This window comes from Vulpes lagopus, chromosome 7 (assembly GCF_018345385.1).
Source record: "Vulpes lagopus strain Blue_001 chromosome 7, ASM1834538v1, whole genome shotgun sequence".
Lineage (NCBI taxonomy): Eukaryota > Metazoa > Chordata > Mammalia > Carnivora > Canidae > Vulpes > Vulpes lagopus.
Window position 1 is genome coordinate 19,965,357 of NC_054830.1, and position 16,513 is coordinate 19,981,869.

The 16,513-nt window shown below is 49.9% G+C and overlaps 2 protein-coding genes across 4 annotated transcripts in view; one reads left to right on the forward strand and one right to left on the reverse strand.

Annotated features, from left to right (window-relative positions):
- The first annotated feature begins 1,225 nt into the window (after positions 1 to 1,225).
- Positions 1,226 to 4,371, forward strand: RBM15B (RNA binding motif protein 15B). The gene has a single exon (XM_041761068.1). The coding sequence runs from the start codon at positions 1,343 to 1,345 to the stop codon at positions 4,025 to 4,027; it is 2,685 nt and encodes an 894-aa protein (XP_041617002.1). The 5' UTR covers positions 1,226 to 1,342; the 3' UTR covers positions 4,028 to 4,371.
- Positions 4,372 to 7,848: 3,477 nt separating this feature from the next.
- The window catches only part of DCAF1 (DDB1 and CUL4 associated factor 1), a 74,759-nt gene continuing 66,094 nt past the window's right edge, over positions 7,849 to 16,513 (reverse strand). For 2 of the 3 annotated variants that reach the window (XR_005988820.1, XR_005988821.1), the window contains 2 exons: positions 11,339 to 13,240; positions 7,849 to 8,813 (listed from right to left, as the gene is read on the reverse strand). Coding sequence is in view for 1 of the 3 variants with exons in the window: in XM_041761067.1 (XP_041617001.1) it covers positions 8,755 to 8,813; positions 12,988 to 13,240 (312 nt within the window). In the remaining 2 variants the exon portion in view is untranslated. The remainder of the gene's footprint in view (positions 8,814 to 11,338; positions 13,241 to 16,513) is intronic. The other variant, XM_041761067.1, reaches the window with a different exon arrangement.

Genomic DNA, 16,513 nt, shown 5'->3' on the forward strand with positions numbered 1-16,513 from the left:
TATAGGTGCTGGGAAAATCCACGGCTGACGATAGAAATCTTAGGAAGTAGATGGCCATGGCCTACAGGCCACACTGAATACAGGAACAGAAAAACAACCCAACCACTCCCACTCTAGGGCTGACCCCCACGGTTATCTACGAAGGGTTAACTCGTTCCTGCTGGAAGCGGAATTAAGATCAGACAATGTTACAGATGTTTCTTTTAAGAGCTTTCCCCTTGCACTTGTCTCAGCTGCTCCGGGAGCTGCTTTATGTATGGTCGTGGGAGGAGGAGGAGGAACTGGCAGCCTCTTCCCCGCCCCCACGGTTTCCGTGCAGAAGGGTCAGGTTCTGCGATGCGTCCAGCAGCTCTCGGAAATAAAACCATCCCAAGGCCGCTTGGGCACCCAGGCAGGATTCTCCCCGCCTCCCCCGCACCTCACCTCTGGAGAAGAGGTCCTGGCCCTGGAAGTGGATAGAAGGGCACTGGTCAGCCTCAAGAGGTAAGCGTAGCAAGCTATGCTAACGACTGGGTTTGGCCTTCTCTTCGCCCTTGGCTCCGTGGCCCTGCCCTCACAGCCCACTACTCGGAGGGCCGCAGCAGAGGGTGGACCTAGTGGCGCCAATTCGCACTCGGTAAACGGCGGGTTTGCTGGCTCAGGTTTCTCCGCCTCAACCCTGCTGAGCCTCGCCTTTTGCATGGACAGCCCTTGGTCATCGCGGCCTTTCGAGGGACCGCAGCAGGTGATACCTGAATGCGGAGGATCCCTGCTTTGTGGGGCGTGGGCGCTGGACAGGGCTTAGGGAGCGGCGTGCTTAGATCCTCTTCACCGTCGATCCCGGACCAGTCGGGGGATGCTACGTAAAGAGGCCGCTGGGTCAAGAGTCGGGAGCCCGGCGCCCACAGGCACTGCCACTCCTCCACGCAGCGCGGGCCCCGAGCCGGAAGCGGGAAGCCTAGGGCGGGCAGGAGCGAACCAGGCCCGCTCTCGCGATGGCCCCCATCTCCGCGCAGCCGGGCCCCAAGGCCGCGCGGTGGCGCCAGAGCTCAATGCCGGGCCGCGATCGCCTGCCGGCCTCCCTGCCCCGCCCCCGGGGGTCACGTGATGGGGGCGGCGCAGTCCGATGACGCACACCCGGCGTAGCTCTCGCCCCGCCTGCCACGGGGTCACGTGACAGTCCGGCGCTGCCTGATAACGCGACGCCCAGCCCCTGGGCGCCGCTCCCGCCCCGCCCCGCCGCCACCGCCGCGCCGAGTCCTTTTGTCCAAGATGGCGGCGCCGGGGGCGCTGCCTCCTCGGCCGCCGCCGCCGCCGCTGTGAGGGGCCTGCGGGCCGCCCGCCCGCCCGCCGCGCCGGCGCCATGAAGAGGCAGAGCGAGCGAGACTCGAGCCCGAGCGGGCGCGGCTCGTCATCGTCGGCCAAGCGGCCGCGGGAGCGCGAACGGGAGGCGGAGGCGGGCGGGCGGCGGGCGGCGCACAAGGCCTCGGGCGGCGCCAAGCATCCCGTTCCAACGCGGGCCCGCGACAAACCCCGCGGTAGCGGGGGCGGCGGGGGTGGGCATCGCGACGGCCGCGGCGCCGGGGACGCGAATCACCGTGCGAGCAGCGGCCGCTCCTCGGGCTCGGGCGCTGGCGGCGGGGGACGCGGTGGCAAGGCCTCCGGGGACCCAGGCGCTTCAGGTGCATCACCTCGCGCGTCTCCGCTGCCGCCACCTCCGCCACCGCCCGGGGCCGAGCCCGCGGGGCCCGGCTCATCGACGGCCGCACCCGAGTACAAGACGCTGCTCATCAGCAGCCTGAGCCCCGCGCTGCCCGCCGAGCATCTCGAGGACCGACTCTTTCACCAGTTCAAGCGCTTTGGCGAGATCAGCCTGCGCCTGTCGCACACGCCAGAGCTGGGCCGCGTGGCCTACGTGAACTTCCGGCACCCGCAGGACGCACGCGAGGCCCGCCAGCACGCCCTGGCCCGCCAGCTGCTGCTCTACGACCGGCCGCTCAAGGTGGAGCCGGTGTACCTGCGTGGCGGCGGCGGCGGCGGCGGCGGCGGGAGCAGCCGGCGAAGCAGCAGCAGCAGTGCTGCCGCCTCCACGCCGCCCCCAGGGCCGCCCGCGCCCGCCGACCCGCTCGGTTACCTGCCGCTGCACGGCGGCTACCAGTACAAGCAGCGCTCTCTGTCCCCCGTGGCCGCCCCTCCGCTACGGGAGCCCCGCGCCCGCCACGCCGCGGCGGCCTTTGCCCTGGATGCTGCCGCCGCCGCCGCAGTAGGACTGTCCCGGGAGCGGGCCCTGGACTACTACGGTCTGTACGACGACCGCGGGCGCCCATACGGCTACCCCGCCGTGTGCGAGGAGGACCTGATGCCTGAGGACGACCAGCGGGCCACGCGCAACCTCTTCATCGGGAACCTGGACCACAGCGTATCCGAGGTGGAGTTGCGGCGGGCCTTTGAGAAGTACGGCATCATTGAGGAGGTGGTCATCAAGAGACCTGCCCGTGGCCAGGGTGGTGCGTATGCCTTCCTCAAGTTCCAGAATCTAGACATGGCCCACAGGGCCAAGGTGGCCATGTCGGGCCGGGTGATTGGCCGAAACCCCATTAAGATAGGCTATGGCAAGGCCAACCCCACCACTCGCCTCTGGGTGGGCGGCCTGGGACCTAACACCTCACTGGCCGCTCTGGCCCGGGAGTTTGACCGCTTCGGGAGCATTCGGACCATTGATCACGTCAAGGGAGATAGTTTTGCTTACATCCAGTATGAGAGCTTGGATGCAGCTCAGGCCGCCTGCGCAAAAATGAGGGGCTTTCCCTTGGGTGGTCCAGACCGAAGGCTGCGTGTGGATTTTGCCAAAGCAGAGGAGACCCGGTATCCCCAGCAGTACCAGCCCTCACCCCTCCCTGTGCATTATGAGCTGCTCCCAGATGGATATACCCGGCATCGAAGCCTGGATGCAGACCTCCGGGTGCGGGATAGGACCCCCCCACACCTCCTGTACTCAGACCGGGACCGGACCTTTTTGGAAGGGGACTGGACCAGCCCTAGTAAAAGCTCTGACCGCCGAAACAGCCTGGAGGGCTACAGCCGCTCAGTGCGCAGCCGGAGTGGGGAGCGCTGGGGAGATGGGGACCGGGGCCTGCCCAAGCCTTGGGAGGAGAGGCGGAAGCGGAGGAGCCTCTCCAGTGACCGCGGGAGGACAACCCACTCCCCTTACGAGGAGAGGAGCAGGACCAAGGGTGGTGGGCCACAGGTGGACCGGGGCTCTGACCGCACTCCTGAGCGCAGCCGTAAGGAGAATCACTCCAGTGATGGGACCAAGGAGTCGAGCAGCAACTCCCTCAGCAACAGCAGACACGGGGCTGAGGAGCGGAGCCACCACCACCACCACGAGGCTCCAGACTCTTCCCATGGGAAGAAGACCCGAGAGAGCGAGCGCAATCATCGGACCGCTGAGGCTGAACCCAAGCCTCTAGAAGAGCCAAAACACGAGACCAAAAAGCTCAAGAATCTTTCCGAGTATGCCCAGACACTGCAGCTGGGTTGGAATGGGCTCCTAGTGTTGAAAAACAGCTGCTTCCCAACATCTATGCACATCCTAGAGGGGGACCAAGGGGTTATCACGGGCCTCCTCAAAGACCACACTTCCGGGAGCAAGCTGACCCAGCTGAAGATTGCCCAGCGTCTGCGGCTGGACCAGCCCAAGCTCGATGAGGTCACGCGGCGCATCAAGCAGGGGAGCCCCAATGGCTATGCGGTGCTCCTAGCCACCCAGGCGACCCCCAGCGGGCCTGGCACTGAGGGGCTGCCCACGGTGGAGCCAGGCCTACAGAGGCGGCTTCTCAGGAACCTGGTCTCCTACTTGAAACAGAAGCAGGCCGCAGGGGTGATCAGCCTGCCGGTGGGTGGGTCCAAGGGCAGAGACAGCACGGGCATGCTCTACGCCTTCCCGCCCTGCGACTTTTCACAGCAGTACCTCCAGTCAGCACTGAGGACATTGGGCAAGCTAGAGGAGGAACACATGGTGATAGTTATAGTAAGAGACACTGCCTAGCCCAGACCTGGCTCCAGCTCCGCGTTTGTGTCACAAAAGCAGTTCTTTTAAAATCCGACCACCACCCTTCCCCCTACCCCTTGGTTTGAATTCTCTGCTGGGTTATTTTGGTTCATTTGATGGGGGAACCAGAGTCCTGACCCCCACCAAAACTAAGTTCTTAAATTTGGGGATTTTGTTTTTTTGTTTTGTTTTGGTTTTTTCCAGCAATGAGAAAAGGGACTCCTGTCACGTTGATTTCTAGTGTACGAGATACTGTCTGCTGTGTTCTGTATTTTTTTTATTTTTTGACTAACTGTATGGAAAGTTGTCAGTAAAACCTTTGTCAGAGGATGGATTTTTAATCCTGTTCAGAGTCCTGGTTTAATCGAGTTTTTCCTCAATGAATGGAAGACTTTTCCCCACTGCACGCACACAAATGCCCTACGTCAACTTCACAGCACTGGTATTAGCTCAAAGTCCTGCTGTGTTGGTCGCTCTCGGCCCCTCAGCTCTTTGGGCCGAGTCGGGACTGCGTTCACATTTGTTTTTAACCTTGGCTGAGAGCAGGTGGGCTTCGTTTTGCCTCTGGCACCCTGCCTTGCCTGCTTGAGCAGAGCCCATGCAAAGGAAGGGGGTGAGCCTAAGGTCTATAGCCGGCAGCTTTGGTAGTTTTGGAGTTTTTGTTTTCTGCCCTAAATGTGTGTGTTGATCTGTCTGAACCGTAGCTGTTGGACAATGTGCCTAATCTTGAGGTCTTTTGCAGGCAGGTAGTCTTTAGCAGTTCTGTGGTCTTGTAGACACGGGGAAGAAGAGTACAGTATTGATGCCACAGCGTCTTGGTGTCACGGATTGAAGCAGGCTCCCCTTCTTTTCAGCCTCCCTTCCAGCCTTAACATGGCAGCCCAGGAGCACCCCGTTGGAGGCAGAGCTGCCTCAGACCCCCCAGGGACCCTGAAGGCCAAGTGCTGGAATGGAGGGTGGGAGGAAGCTTCTCTTGGCTAATTCTTGAAATTTACCCAGTGAACCACTCTGGTTCTTCCTTTGGTTGTTTTGGGGCTGATGTATAGTGGAGGGGACCTCTTCCCAGTACCTAGAGCTTTGTAGGGGACCCTACAAACCCTGGACTGAAGAATTTTTGCAGTGCTGCCAGGGAGCACGGTGGATTAGACAGATACTCTTAACTAATCAATTTCACGGGTGTAAGGTGAGAACGTGTGCCTCAGCCTCCTGCCCTGCTGCTGAGGTGGGAGAAGGGTGCCTCTGTGGGGAAATGAAGTCACAGGTGCCAGGGTGTTTGGGCAGTGCTCGTCAGAGCCACTGAAGCCAAGCTGGGGAGGAATGTGGAGGCATCTTCCAGCTGGGAGAGAAAGATGGCTTGAAAGAGAAAAATGCTGTCATCCCTGGTCTCTAATGAGGTCATAGGACAAACGAAGCCAGCACCGTCAACTAAGGAGGGAAGCCAGTCATAGAGCAGTTGTCAACATAGAACACTGCCCAAATAGACTTTTCAGAGTGTGTTGTGTGGCAGTCTGGATGTCCCAAAGGATCACTGTCAGAGCTGAGGGACAACAGAAGCCTCAGAGAAGTGAGCCCCCAAATGGCCAGGAACTCCAGGTTCTGTTCCACTCTCCTGGCCTGGTCCACTCCCAGTCCATGCAGGGCAACATGGGACGGCTGGGATGCTTTGAGAGACCATCCTGAGGTGGAGGGTGAGGCCTGGAGGGTGGACTGCCTGGACAATACAGGCTTCACAAGGACAGGGAAGAGGTGGCTTTTTGAGACCTTAGGGATTTAAAATGAACAGGGGAAGGTGCCTGGGGAGGTACTGCTCACTGGGCTATAGCTGGTGCTCATGAGAGAACAGGCATGTTCACAACAGAAAACATGAACAAAGGAAGTGTTAAATGTGTTTGCCAGTTTGTACTTGAGCTGTGGCACAACTGCCAGGTGTCTGAGCAAGTCCGTGGCGGGGACCAGCTGACCCCAGTGCCACCATCCCAGGGTAGCTCGTACTGCCAGAGCAGGAATGGGCCTTGTTCAGAGTAAACAAGGTAGGGGTGGCTTGAAGGCGTATTGCAGGGCTTCCTGCAGATGTCTGAGAAATGCCTCGGTCACATATCAGCCAGAGTTGCCTTGTCCTGTTACGTCCAAAACTTCTCTGGGCTGTTCTTCATAGGGTGGGTGCTCAGAACCCAGAATACTACACCACCTAGCAGCATTTCCAGATATAAACCTGCTAGGAAATGTGGTTGGAGAAGACACTTCAACCTTTGTTTTGTCTACTTTACAGGGATAGGTGCTCTCTGGCCCCAAAAAGAACTATAGAGTTTTGGTAAAGAACCACAGCCCACTGTGTGACCCTCTTCTCAACCACTTCCTTCCTTTGGCTCTTAAGACACAGGTTCTGTGAACTCTCAGGCCTTGGCCAGCCCTAGTAGGGCAGGAAGTCAAGGCGCTGGTTGATTTAGGACTGCCCCACAAAGAGAACAATTTAACTGCAGGGGTCCAGTGCCTCCACCTGCGGGTTCAGATCCTGTCTGAGGTGGCGCTTAAATGGGGGGCGGGAAATCAATCTGAGGCAAATTGTACCGGTTTCTTCTGAGTGACTCAGATTTTCAGCTCTGGTATAGTAAGAAAGAGGGCTGATGTCTCCTTAGCCTCTCAGGGCACTGCCCTAAGGGCGGGTTGTCAAGTCAACCAGAACTGTGCCTCCCTGTTGGAGGCCCCCATTGCCACCACAGAGACCTGCAGGCACTCCCAAGAGCTGTTGGCAGAGTTGAGGGAGGCAGCCAGCAGCAGCTCAGCTGAATTCATGACTAGAATAGCGTTTTTACTTCTTGACTTTTAACCTGCTTTCTTTTGATGCACCCATCCAGCACCAGCAGTCAAGGCTACTCCACTGGTTAGGTGTTAGTAACCCATTTAAGCTGAGGCATGAAGCAACGTAAGAGCTGAGACCTCTGCTCTCTAAAGGACCAAGAGGTACCTGTGTGACACAGGCCCACTTCAGTGTGCGATCAGTTGTATGGTGCTCTGAAGCCCAGCAGGGCTTTGCTGGCCCCTGGTGAGTTATAGCCGTCTTGTCTTGTTTATTTCACAACCAAATTTGTCCCCTCTTCTCAGCAAAGGGAGAAAAGTCCCTAGCTATTTGATACCTACATAATAGAAACCAAGAAGCTGTTACTTGGACAACTCGAAGAGACTGCAATCTATTTATTGTAGGAGGAAAGGGTGAGGTGGGTTAAGTGAAAAGGTCAGAGCATGTGGCACTTTCCCTGGCGGTTCCCCATGTTCACCAACCACAGGCTGATTTCAGAGGCCTGAGACCTGTCTAAACCCAGCCGGGCCCAGCCCCCGCTGCCTCCAAACTGCCAAAAGTGAAAAACAGCTCTGGTCCGCTGTTAACTCTCCCTTGAGGAAATCGTAATGACAGTCACCCAACTAACTAGAGAGGTGGCCACTCCTTAGCTTTGCCAGCACCCAGGACCCCTAACATGTCAGCTCCACTAGATCTGTACTGCAGAGCTGCCTTCTTTAGTCAGAACCTAGGACAGAGAGGTGTCCACAGCTGACCAGGCCCAAGCACCTCCTCCTCCACCCCAGCGTGCTTCTCGGGCACAAACCGATACTCCCTCTGGGGGAGGGCAGCAGACCAGGGTTAGATACTGTGACTAAGCTACTTTTCTCCCCAGAGTGCTTTATTTGGGCAGAATGTGTTCTCACAACCATCCTGGACTGCCTCTCGGAAGGCGTCTTCTCTACTGGCTGGCTAGAGGTGCAGGGAAAGGGACCACTGCACTTTGGTAAAAGAGAACAGGGAAAGGCCATAAACAAACAAAGACAGACTTGTAGTTTATTTTGTATTTTTTTTAAATAAATACACTTTACATTAAAGAAAAAGGCCTTTGATTTGTAATTTCCACATTGGGGAGAAAGGGAAGAAAAAAAATTTTTTGAAAAACTGAATCACAAAGAAAAATAGAGGGAGTGAACTTATATCCTAAGTTCCCTCAACTCCACAAAACCAATATCCACAACGACCTTGCTGCCCCCAAACCATAAAGGTGGGTGAATCTAGGCATTTACTCAGCAAGCAATGTACTACCTTCTTCCCCACCTCTGGCACGAAGGAAAACAAATTAACCTGACAGCATATGAGGCAACAGAACAGGTTAAAAAATCATATATTATATTTATAATAAAATATTCTTAATCCTTATCAATTTAAGAAACCACGATTTTCCTTTTCATTTAAATACGTATGTAAAAATGCCTCTATATTGTTCTTTAGACATCATTTTCTTCCATAGAAAATGAAGTGCAGGGACAAGAGACCTGGTGGATATAAGTTCATACCCTCAGTTATAAATGCCTGTTTTTTTTTTTCTTTTTAAATTTTATAAAAAACTATTTCTTGTTCTTTAAGTAAAGAACGTTATACAAAGAAAATATATTGTGAAATAACCCCAGAGACATGTTTTTTTTTTCCCTTGAGGAAAGAGCTGTCCATCCTAGGAGAAGGGGGAAGCAGAATAGGGCCTAACCCCTGTTGTCTTTTTTGTGGTTGTTATTGTTTTAGAAGGACCCTCAGATTCCAGTGAGGCTCTCTAAGCCATAATCCTCTGAATGCAGGGCATGCAGTTCCTTAAAAGACAGCCCTGGGAGAAAGGGAAAGGAAGGTGTTCTGAATTCATCTGACTCAGTTTCTCGCCTATCAAGAATGTCTTCCACATGGTGACGGTTCCTCACTCATTCAGAGATAAGATGATGTCATCTTCCAAATCAGAGTTGTCAGAGCTGTCCGCTGAAAGGTAAGAGGGAAAGACTAGGTTATGCATCAGGCTTATAGGAAGCTTTCACAAAGGAAGCACCTACATATACATACATTTATACCTAAGCAAAGTTAATCACCAGTTTCTAGAAGAAAACACACCAATTAACTCCTTGGAGCTGGCTCTGGAGAATATACTTGTTGGCAACAGTGGCCACTCCTGGGACCTCTTGCTCTTGTACCTTTCAAAAGACCTGGATGCAACACTCTGTGCCATTTAGACATTCTCCCTGACTGGGGGGCCCTGAAGGGACAGGGCCAAGGGAGAAATGAATGAGCCTCGGCAGCTCTTTAGCCTCACATCCTCCTCCTGGGATGGGTGCACAGACCTACCTGACCCACCTAGAACCACTAAGCAGGCTGAGCCTTAGTTAGGCAAGAATGAGATTTCTTTCAAACAACAGCTCTTAACAGAAGGCCTCATATAAAGGTTGAGATGTCACCCTAGGACTCACTCCTCCGTAGTTCTGAACAGAATCAGCAGGGAACAAGTTCCCAAAAGGGTTCCCAGCATGTGGCAATACCAGAGAACAAGTACCTGGAAACTCCAGACCAGAGGCCAGCAGGCAGCAACTATGACCTCCTGGAAGGCGGCACCAGGTCTCTGGCACAGGAGGAGCCCTACACTTAACCACCTTCCTTCTCAAGCAGTGAGCAGACCACACTAAGTAACACCTCTGCAAGGAACCACTGAGGACTGAAACTAGGCAAAAGAACCTTCAAAATGAGATCGATACATCATGTGTGGCTGGTCAAAATTGGAGAGAAACATAGTACCTAGCTCCTCAGGGCTCTAGTATTTGCTGGGTGAAGGTAAGGAAAAGATCTCCGTGCCCCCTCTGATTACAGCTCAAGAAGGTGTGAAACCATTTTATAACAAGGTTTCCAGGGAAGTGGGCGGATACACTATGAATCCCCAGGCGTGGGCTTCCCATGCAGAGAGGGACACCAGTGGCTCCACAGAATTCCCCATCAGCCTTTCCCAGACGCCTCACATTCCCAAATCTTTCATTCACCACAATCTCCTTTACAAAGAAAACTGAAACAGATAAAGAAAAATCAACAAACGCCTGGCTGTGATACAAAAAAGTCCTGGATGTACAAAAGAGATGTCTGGAAAAAGCCAGGACTCCTGGGCCTAAGAGGGCATGAGCAGAGCCCAAAAGCTGGTGAAGAGTGGGGAAAACACACACCTAACAAGGTGAGCCCAATGGCCTCATCAGCTTCCTTGCTGCAAGACCTCTGAGAGGAAGCGCCAACAAGGGACAACAGGCACGGCGCCGTGTCCTGCCCCAGGCAGACCCCAGAGACTCCCAGTGCTCCTGCAGTCTATGATTTGACCATGCCAGACCAACTGCCTAAGACCGTCCATCAGCTCTACGGCTGCTAAGAGTCTTAATAACTTTGCATCACATGTAAGGAGTATGAATGCAGCTGGATGAGGACCAGGACACAGTCGTCTTTACACAAATAACAGTCAGGCACAATGTTTGAGAACCTTCAGGACCAGGCACGGACTCCCTCTAGGTGGTCAATGGCTCCTTTCTCTACCTTTCTCAGCCTTTTCGCATCCTCAAGTGTTAAATACCCAACTCCAGACCCTGGTCAGGGGCTCTTCTGAAAGGCCCTTTGAGACAAAGGCAGTCTAGATGTAAATAATCAATACCTGCAAAGCTTAACCTGCTGCTCTATAACATACAGGCTTTGAGAGAAGGTAGAACTGACTAGAACAGAGAAACACACAAAAGACTTTAGAGTCAAGGTGTTTTCTCTTCCTAGGGTTGGGGTTCTATATCTGAAACCAATCACGGGGGCTCTATGGGATCTGGGGCCTCACAAAGTTATGGGATAGCATGGGAGTGTGGTTTTCTATAGTCTCGTGGACTTTCATCACATCCTAAAAGAGCTCTATAAGCTCAGAAAGGTTAAGAACTAATGTTCTAGATGATTACTACAGCAAAATATCAGCACACCAAGGGTACAAAGAATGTTCTTCCTGCCTGCTCTATTGTGAGCTCCTGGAGGCCTCTCTAAAACAAACAGGAATGCAGGACACACTACTCATGCCACCTCTATATCACCACCTCAATTCTAATGCCTGAATTGAAATGTCCTCAAGTTGTCAACTATTATGGCATTTTTACATCATAAATATTCCTACAAAAATAAGGTGATATTCTTGTTCATAAAAGAATTAAGCTTTTCCAGTACCTCTTGGGCCTAAAGGAAGGAATTTCCTAAAGAGTTAAAAGAGACAGTAATTTTACAGGCCAAATACAAATTTAGTGGCTTTATATTCAAATTAAGAATAAAAAAATTAGTGATCCTCTCATGTCAGGCATACCATACTAGTGCTCTCCTACCTTGTTACTTGTAATTGAAGGAAAGAGAACTTGTATCCCACATGGCACTATTCACAGATGACAAAAAGGTTCAGTAAAAACTGCCCTTTTACTCTGAATACTGTCATGTGTGCCTTGCCCTTTAATCCTTCTTACCTGGCTCTCTGACCACGGCTAGGGACAAGGCAAGTCCTCCTCCACTGAATCACCTCAACCTCCAAATATGCAAAAATGGAAGCTTGTAAACAGCAGATGAGCAGATAAAAAGCACGCACTCCCAGCCCCCCTTCCCTCCCGCCCCAGTTTCCTCAATATACAACTTTGGTAAGAGGACTTACGTAAGAAAAAGTCTCCCTTAAGCCAAACCCACCTTCAATCTTGAGGGCTAGAAGCACATATAAGATTTATCCCAAAGAAAATGGACTTGGGTCACTGTAGAATAGAATCTTTTATACGTATGCTTAAATAAACACTATCACCCACCCTCTGCTACCACACGCATGTACATGCACACTTTTCCTCCTACCACCAACCACCAATGATTATAAAAACCAAGGATCTACTATGGAGAGCTTTGGCATAAATTGGGCCTAGGCCAGCACTCAGATTTCCTGTAAATGTTCTCTATCTGTGCTGTTCAATATGGTAATCACATGTGGCTACCAGATACTTCAAATGTGGACACAAAATGACGAAATGAATTTTTTTTTTTTTTTTTTTTTTTACGAAATGAATTTTTAATTTAAATTTTAATGGCCACATGTGGTTAGTGGCTACCACATTAGGCATAATATGTGCCATAGTTGTGAGCATCATGGCCTGGTTAGCAACATGAAAATGGCTGGATATCACAGGGATTACCCCCCAGTTAGCCAGGGTAGCACAAGAACCAAGATCACAGCAAGCATAAGTCTGTCAGCAGTGACGCATGTCACAGTGATGCTGCCAGATATATCCTCTTGAAGTGGGCAGACTATAACTGCAGAAGTAGCAGACTCTTAGAGCTAATAGCTGGTTTATTCAGGATTCATTAGCAAAGTCAGGGGACAATTTGACTTCAGAAACCTGTCCTAAAGGGAAATTACTAGAAAAATTAGAGCTTGTACTTTATAACATAGAGGGGGTGGGGACAAGAAAACAAGTCAAAGAGAAACATTTGTCAGTTGGCCTTTAAGAGGGCTTAGGCAAAAGCATACAGGAAGACTCTTCCACAAAGGGGCTTTTACTGTATAACTTTAGAAAGAAGCAGGGAGGGCACCAGGGCACCCCATAAGCAGCTGCCAATTCCGGCTCTGCGGCTTAGGACGGGGCACTTAGGTGGGAAGCACTACCTTTTGGCCTTCCATTCTAAGGCTGATCCTCTAAAGCAGGAGTGAACAAACTAGAATCCACAGGCCAAACCAAGCCCACCACATATTTTTGTAAGTAAAGTTTTACTTCTAAAACACAGCCACAATCATTAATTTACGTCTCATCTCTGGCTGCTTTTACACTGTAACAGCAGAGCCAAGGAGCTGCAAGAGATACCATATGGCCCACAAAGTGTAAAATATTTAACTGTCCAGCCTTTACAGAAAAAAAGTTTGCCAACCTCTATTTTAAAGATAACAGCCTTTTAGTAACACAGTCTGGTAAAAAAACAGAGGATCAGAGATATGAAACTGCTTTTCCTCAAGGGGTCAGAGTGGTGAATCTATAGTTATGGGGGCACAGAACCCTTGTGTGGCTTGCTTCCTGGGAGGGTGCAGGGAAGGGACCTTCCCCTGGGTGCCAAGGTTCAGCCTCAGGGTCGGCCCTAGACTTACTGTCCCCCAGGATCAGTTCCACTTCCTCGTCTGCATCAGAGTCTTCATCCTCCCCATCCTCTCCCTCCTCTAGAAGGTTTGCTAGCTCCTCATCAGAGGGAGAAAAGTCATTGTCCCCATCCTCCCCTGCATTCTCGTTGTTGTCATCCTCCTCCAACTCCGCCTCCAGCAACTGGTCAGTGTCAAGCTCATCTAGGTCATCAGTATCGTCATCATCTTCATCGTCATCTTCTTCTTCCTGTTCTTCCTCTTCCTGGTAAGAAAGCATGAGGTCCATTAGGAAAAACAGAGAGGCCTAACCCACATGGGCCACATGGGCAGTCTTTCCCTCCTTCCCAAAGGGCAGTGGAGGAAACTGTCAGTAGAGAGAGAGTGGTAATCTAGAGAATCTAATGAAGCCTGAGACAGGTACACACATGGCCCCCAAGATACTCAAAGCACCTCTCAGATAAGGATTACTGGTCACTCCACAAAGGCATTACTGGTTACACAGCCCTTATCCAAGAAAAAAAACATAGCTCATTCACAGAAGGCTCTGCCATCAACATTCTAGGTTCCTAAATACCTAATAACAAAACCAAGGGAGCTCTTCTCTCTCTCCTGCATCAACCAAACCAAGTGAAATCAGTTGGGCCACTGGAACAAAAGCTTCTACTGGAATCTAAAAATCAGTGCTTTAACAAGACAGAGGAAGAACACAACTGCTGAGTCAATGCCTAAACCTTCAAGGTCTTGCCCTTGATCTTATAAAGAAGTAGGTAAACCTCTTAACAGTGCTATCATAAGTATCTAATGATCCAATAAAACTGACTTTACAATACAGAACATAGATAGGTACATTTTCTGTTACAAGCCACACACAGGAAAACACAAAGTGTGCTAGAGAAACTGTCCTTCCCTCAATTCTTAAGAGATCTTCAGACAGACAGGAAAACTACCAGAAAACTAATGAAATACTGACTGTGGGTACTGGGCTTTGTAAAGGATACATTCTAGCATCTGCCACAGATTTCAACTTTGCACTAGAATCCAAATTGTGTCTTCTGCTTGAAAGGAAACAAAGACACCCCTGTTTTGAAAAGAGTAACAGGTATTCCCAAATAAATGTGACCATCATTCACTTATCCTTCTCAAACACCAACTGTCAACCTTGCCAGTAGCAAAAGGACTCTAATTCCTGCAATAATAAAATATAAAATTCATTTAATACATCATCATCCTAAGGAGAGTCAAAAAAGAATAAGCCCAAGATATACAGGAAAAAATAGGTAAAACACATTTTTAAAAGTGTTGCTGGGGGGAAAAAAAAAGTATTGCTGCATGCCAATCACTTAAAAACCTAAAATGTTGTACTTATTTGGCCACTAGTGTTCATCATCTATAATATAAACTAGACTAATGTTCAGCAGAGAGAGGAGCCATGCTTTATGGACTTTTGATAATTTTGGAACCACCCTTTAGAGACTTTTGATATACTGTCTGGCCCAATGACTTAGACTTTTCAACAATTTTTGGCAGCTATATGGGAAAGACTAACCCCTTTACCCAGTAAACCTAAGGCTTGTACAAATGTGTGTATGGTCTAAACCAGAGCTTGCACATGCTTGTATATAAGAACACACATGATAGCCTAGATCACTGTTCCACAGCCTAGGCCACATTATTACCTCCATATGGATGGCTACTAAGCATTCACTTACTGGAAAGGCATTGAGAGTGCTTGGAGGCAGTAATGACAAACAACCACAGACAAGCTCCTTAGCCCCTACAAGCACATCAGCTCATACAAATACTAGGAAAAAGGGAGAATGGTCAAAATTCAGGGAAATAATCCAAAGTGCTTACCAGATTACAATTTTTGCCTCTCTTCAGGCATATTTTCATGGCCTTGACCAAAATTAGTTCTAATCCATTAATAAAGTACCATAGTTAAAAACAAGTACACTAAAGAACAGAGTATCCATAGCCCTATGGTTCTTAAGCCTCTATGGGACAATATAATTACATTTAAAAATTAAGAGAACTTTTTTATTTTTATTTTTGATTCCGAAATTAATACACAGTTACTGATACAGATGCACATTTGGCATTATTTAAAGAGTATGGGACAGGAGAAAATGCCTGGGCTTTGGGATCAAACACGCCTGGTTAGAATCTTAGCCCTGCCAATTACATGGTGTGTGAACACGGGCAATTTACATGAATTTTCAACGTCCCATAACTTTTAAAGGTCCACAGCTGAGTGGGTATATAAAGGTTACATGGTTCAAACAGGCACCTGTTAACCAGCAAATTTAAGTAGACCCTTCTTTTTCACTTCTAAAAATATCAAAGCCTAGCTGATCCAGAACTGCAAAACAGCTCCTAAATCAAAAGCATTCTTAGAGGGATCCCTGGGTGGCGCAGTGGTTTGGCGCCTGCCTTTGGCCCCCGGCGCAATCCTGGAGACCCAGGATCGAATCCCATATCGGGCTCCCAGTGCATGGAGCCTGCTTCTCCCTCTGCCTGTGTCTCTGCCTCTCTCTCTCTATCTCTTTCTCTCTGTGACTATCATAAATAAATAAATTAAAAAAAAAAAAAAAGCATTCTTAGAAAATAGGTCAATCAAGGTCTGAGCTCTGAACTACAGATAACATTCCAGATTATTACAAATCTAACCTTACCTAATCTTGTAGAAGAAATAGTTTATATATATTCATCCTGGAAGGCCATGAGGACTTATGTGACCATGACAGGGCAAGGGAAACGAGTAGGAAAGTCTACCTGAATCCATCATTTTTTAAACTCCATGGTTAATGACCAATGCTGGTTTAACACGTATTTTGTTATACATGGATATGGCCGTATACTCACTTTCTAAATTTTAAATCTGAAACCCAAATCATGAAACAGAGGCTCACAAGATCTGTCCAAAAAACTGTAGAATCTGGGGCGCCTGAGTGGCTCAGTCAGTTGGGTGTCTGACTTTGGCTCAGGTCATGATCTCAGCATCCCGGGATCAAGCCCCACATCAGGCCCCATGCTCAATGGGGAGTCTGCTTCTCCCTCTCCCTATGCCCCTCCACTAGTGCTGTCTCTCAGATAAATAAAATCTTAAAAAAAAAAGAAAGAAAGAAAGAAAAGAAAACAAAATACAGAATCTAATTCTGTAGCTGAACCCAAAAGTGAGTTTAGAAAGTAATTTTAGCAGCATTCTCTGCTGGTTTAGTTACCTAGTTGGTAACATGAGCCCCTCTCTTTCATATCTAAAGAATTAAGGAGTTGTCAAAAGTGGTTTAAAAAAAAAAAAAGGAAATAAAAGAAACTAAAAATTATTACTTAATGAAAACAAAAATCTTGGTAGAATCCAGAATTGTCTCATTTTTTTTTTTTTAAGATTTTACTCATTTATTCATGAGAGACACAGAGAGAGGCAGAGACACAGGCAGAGGGAGAAGCAGGCTCCATGCAGGGAGACCGACGTGGGACTCGATCCGGGACTCCAGGATCATGCCCTAGGCTGAAGGCAGCGCCAAACCGCTAAGCC

Bases quoted from the DNA above. Each gene is read 5' to 3' on its own strand.
- RBM15B (XM_041761068.1), top strand. From the start codon at position 1,343: ATGAAGAGGCAGAGCGAGCGAGACTCGAGCCCGAGCGGGCGCGGCTCG.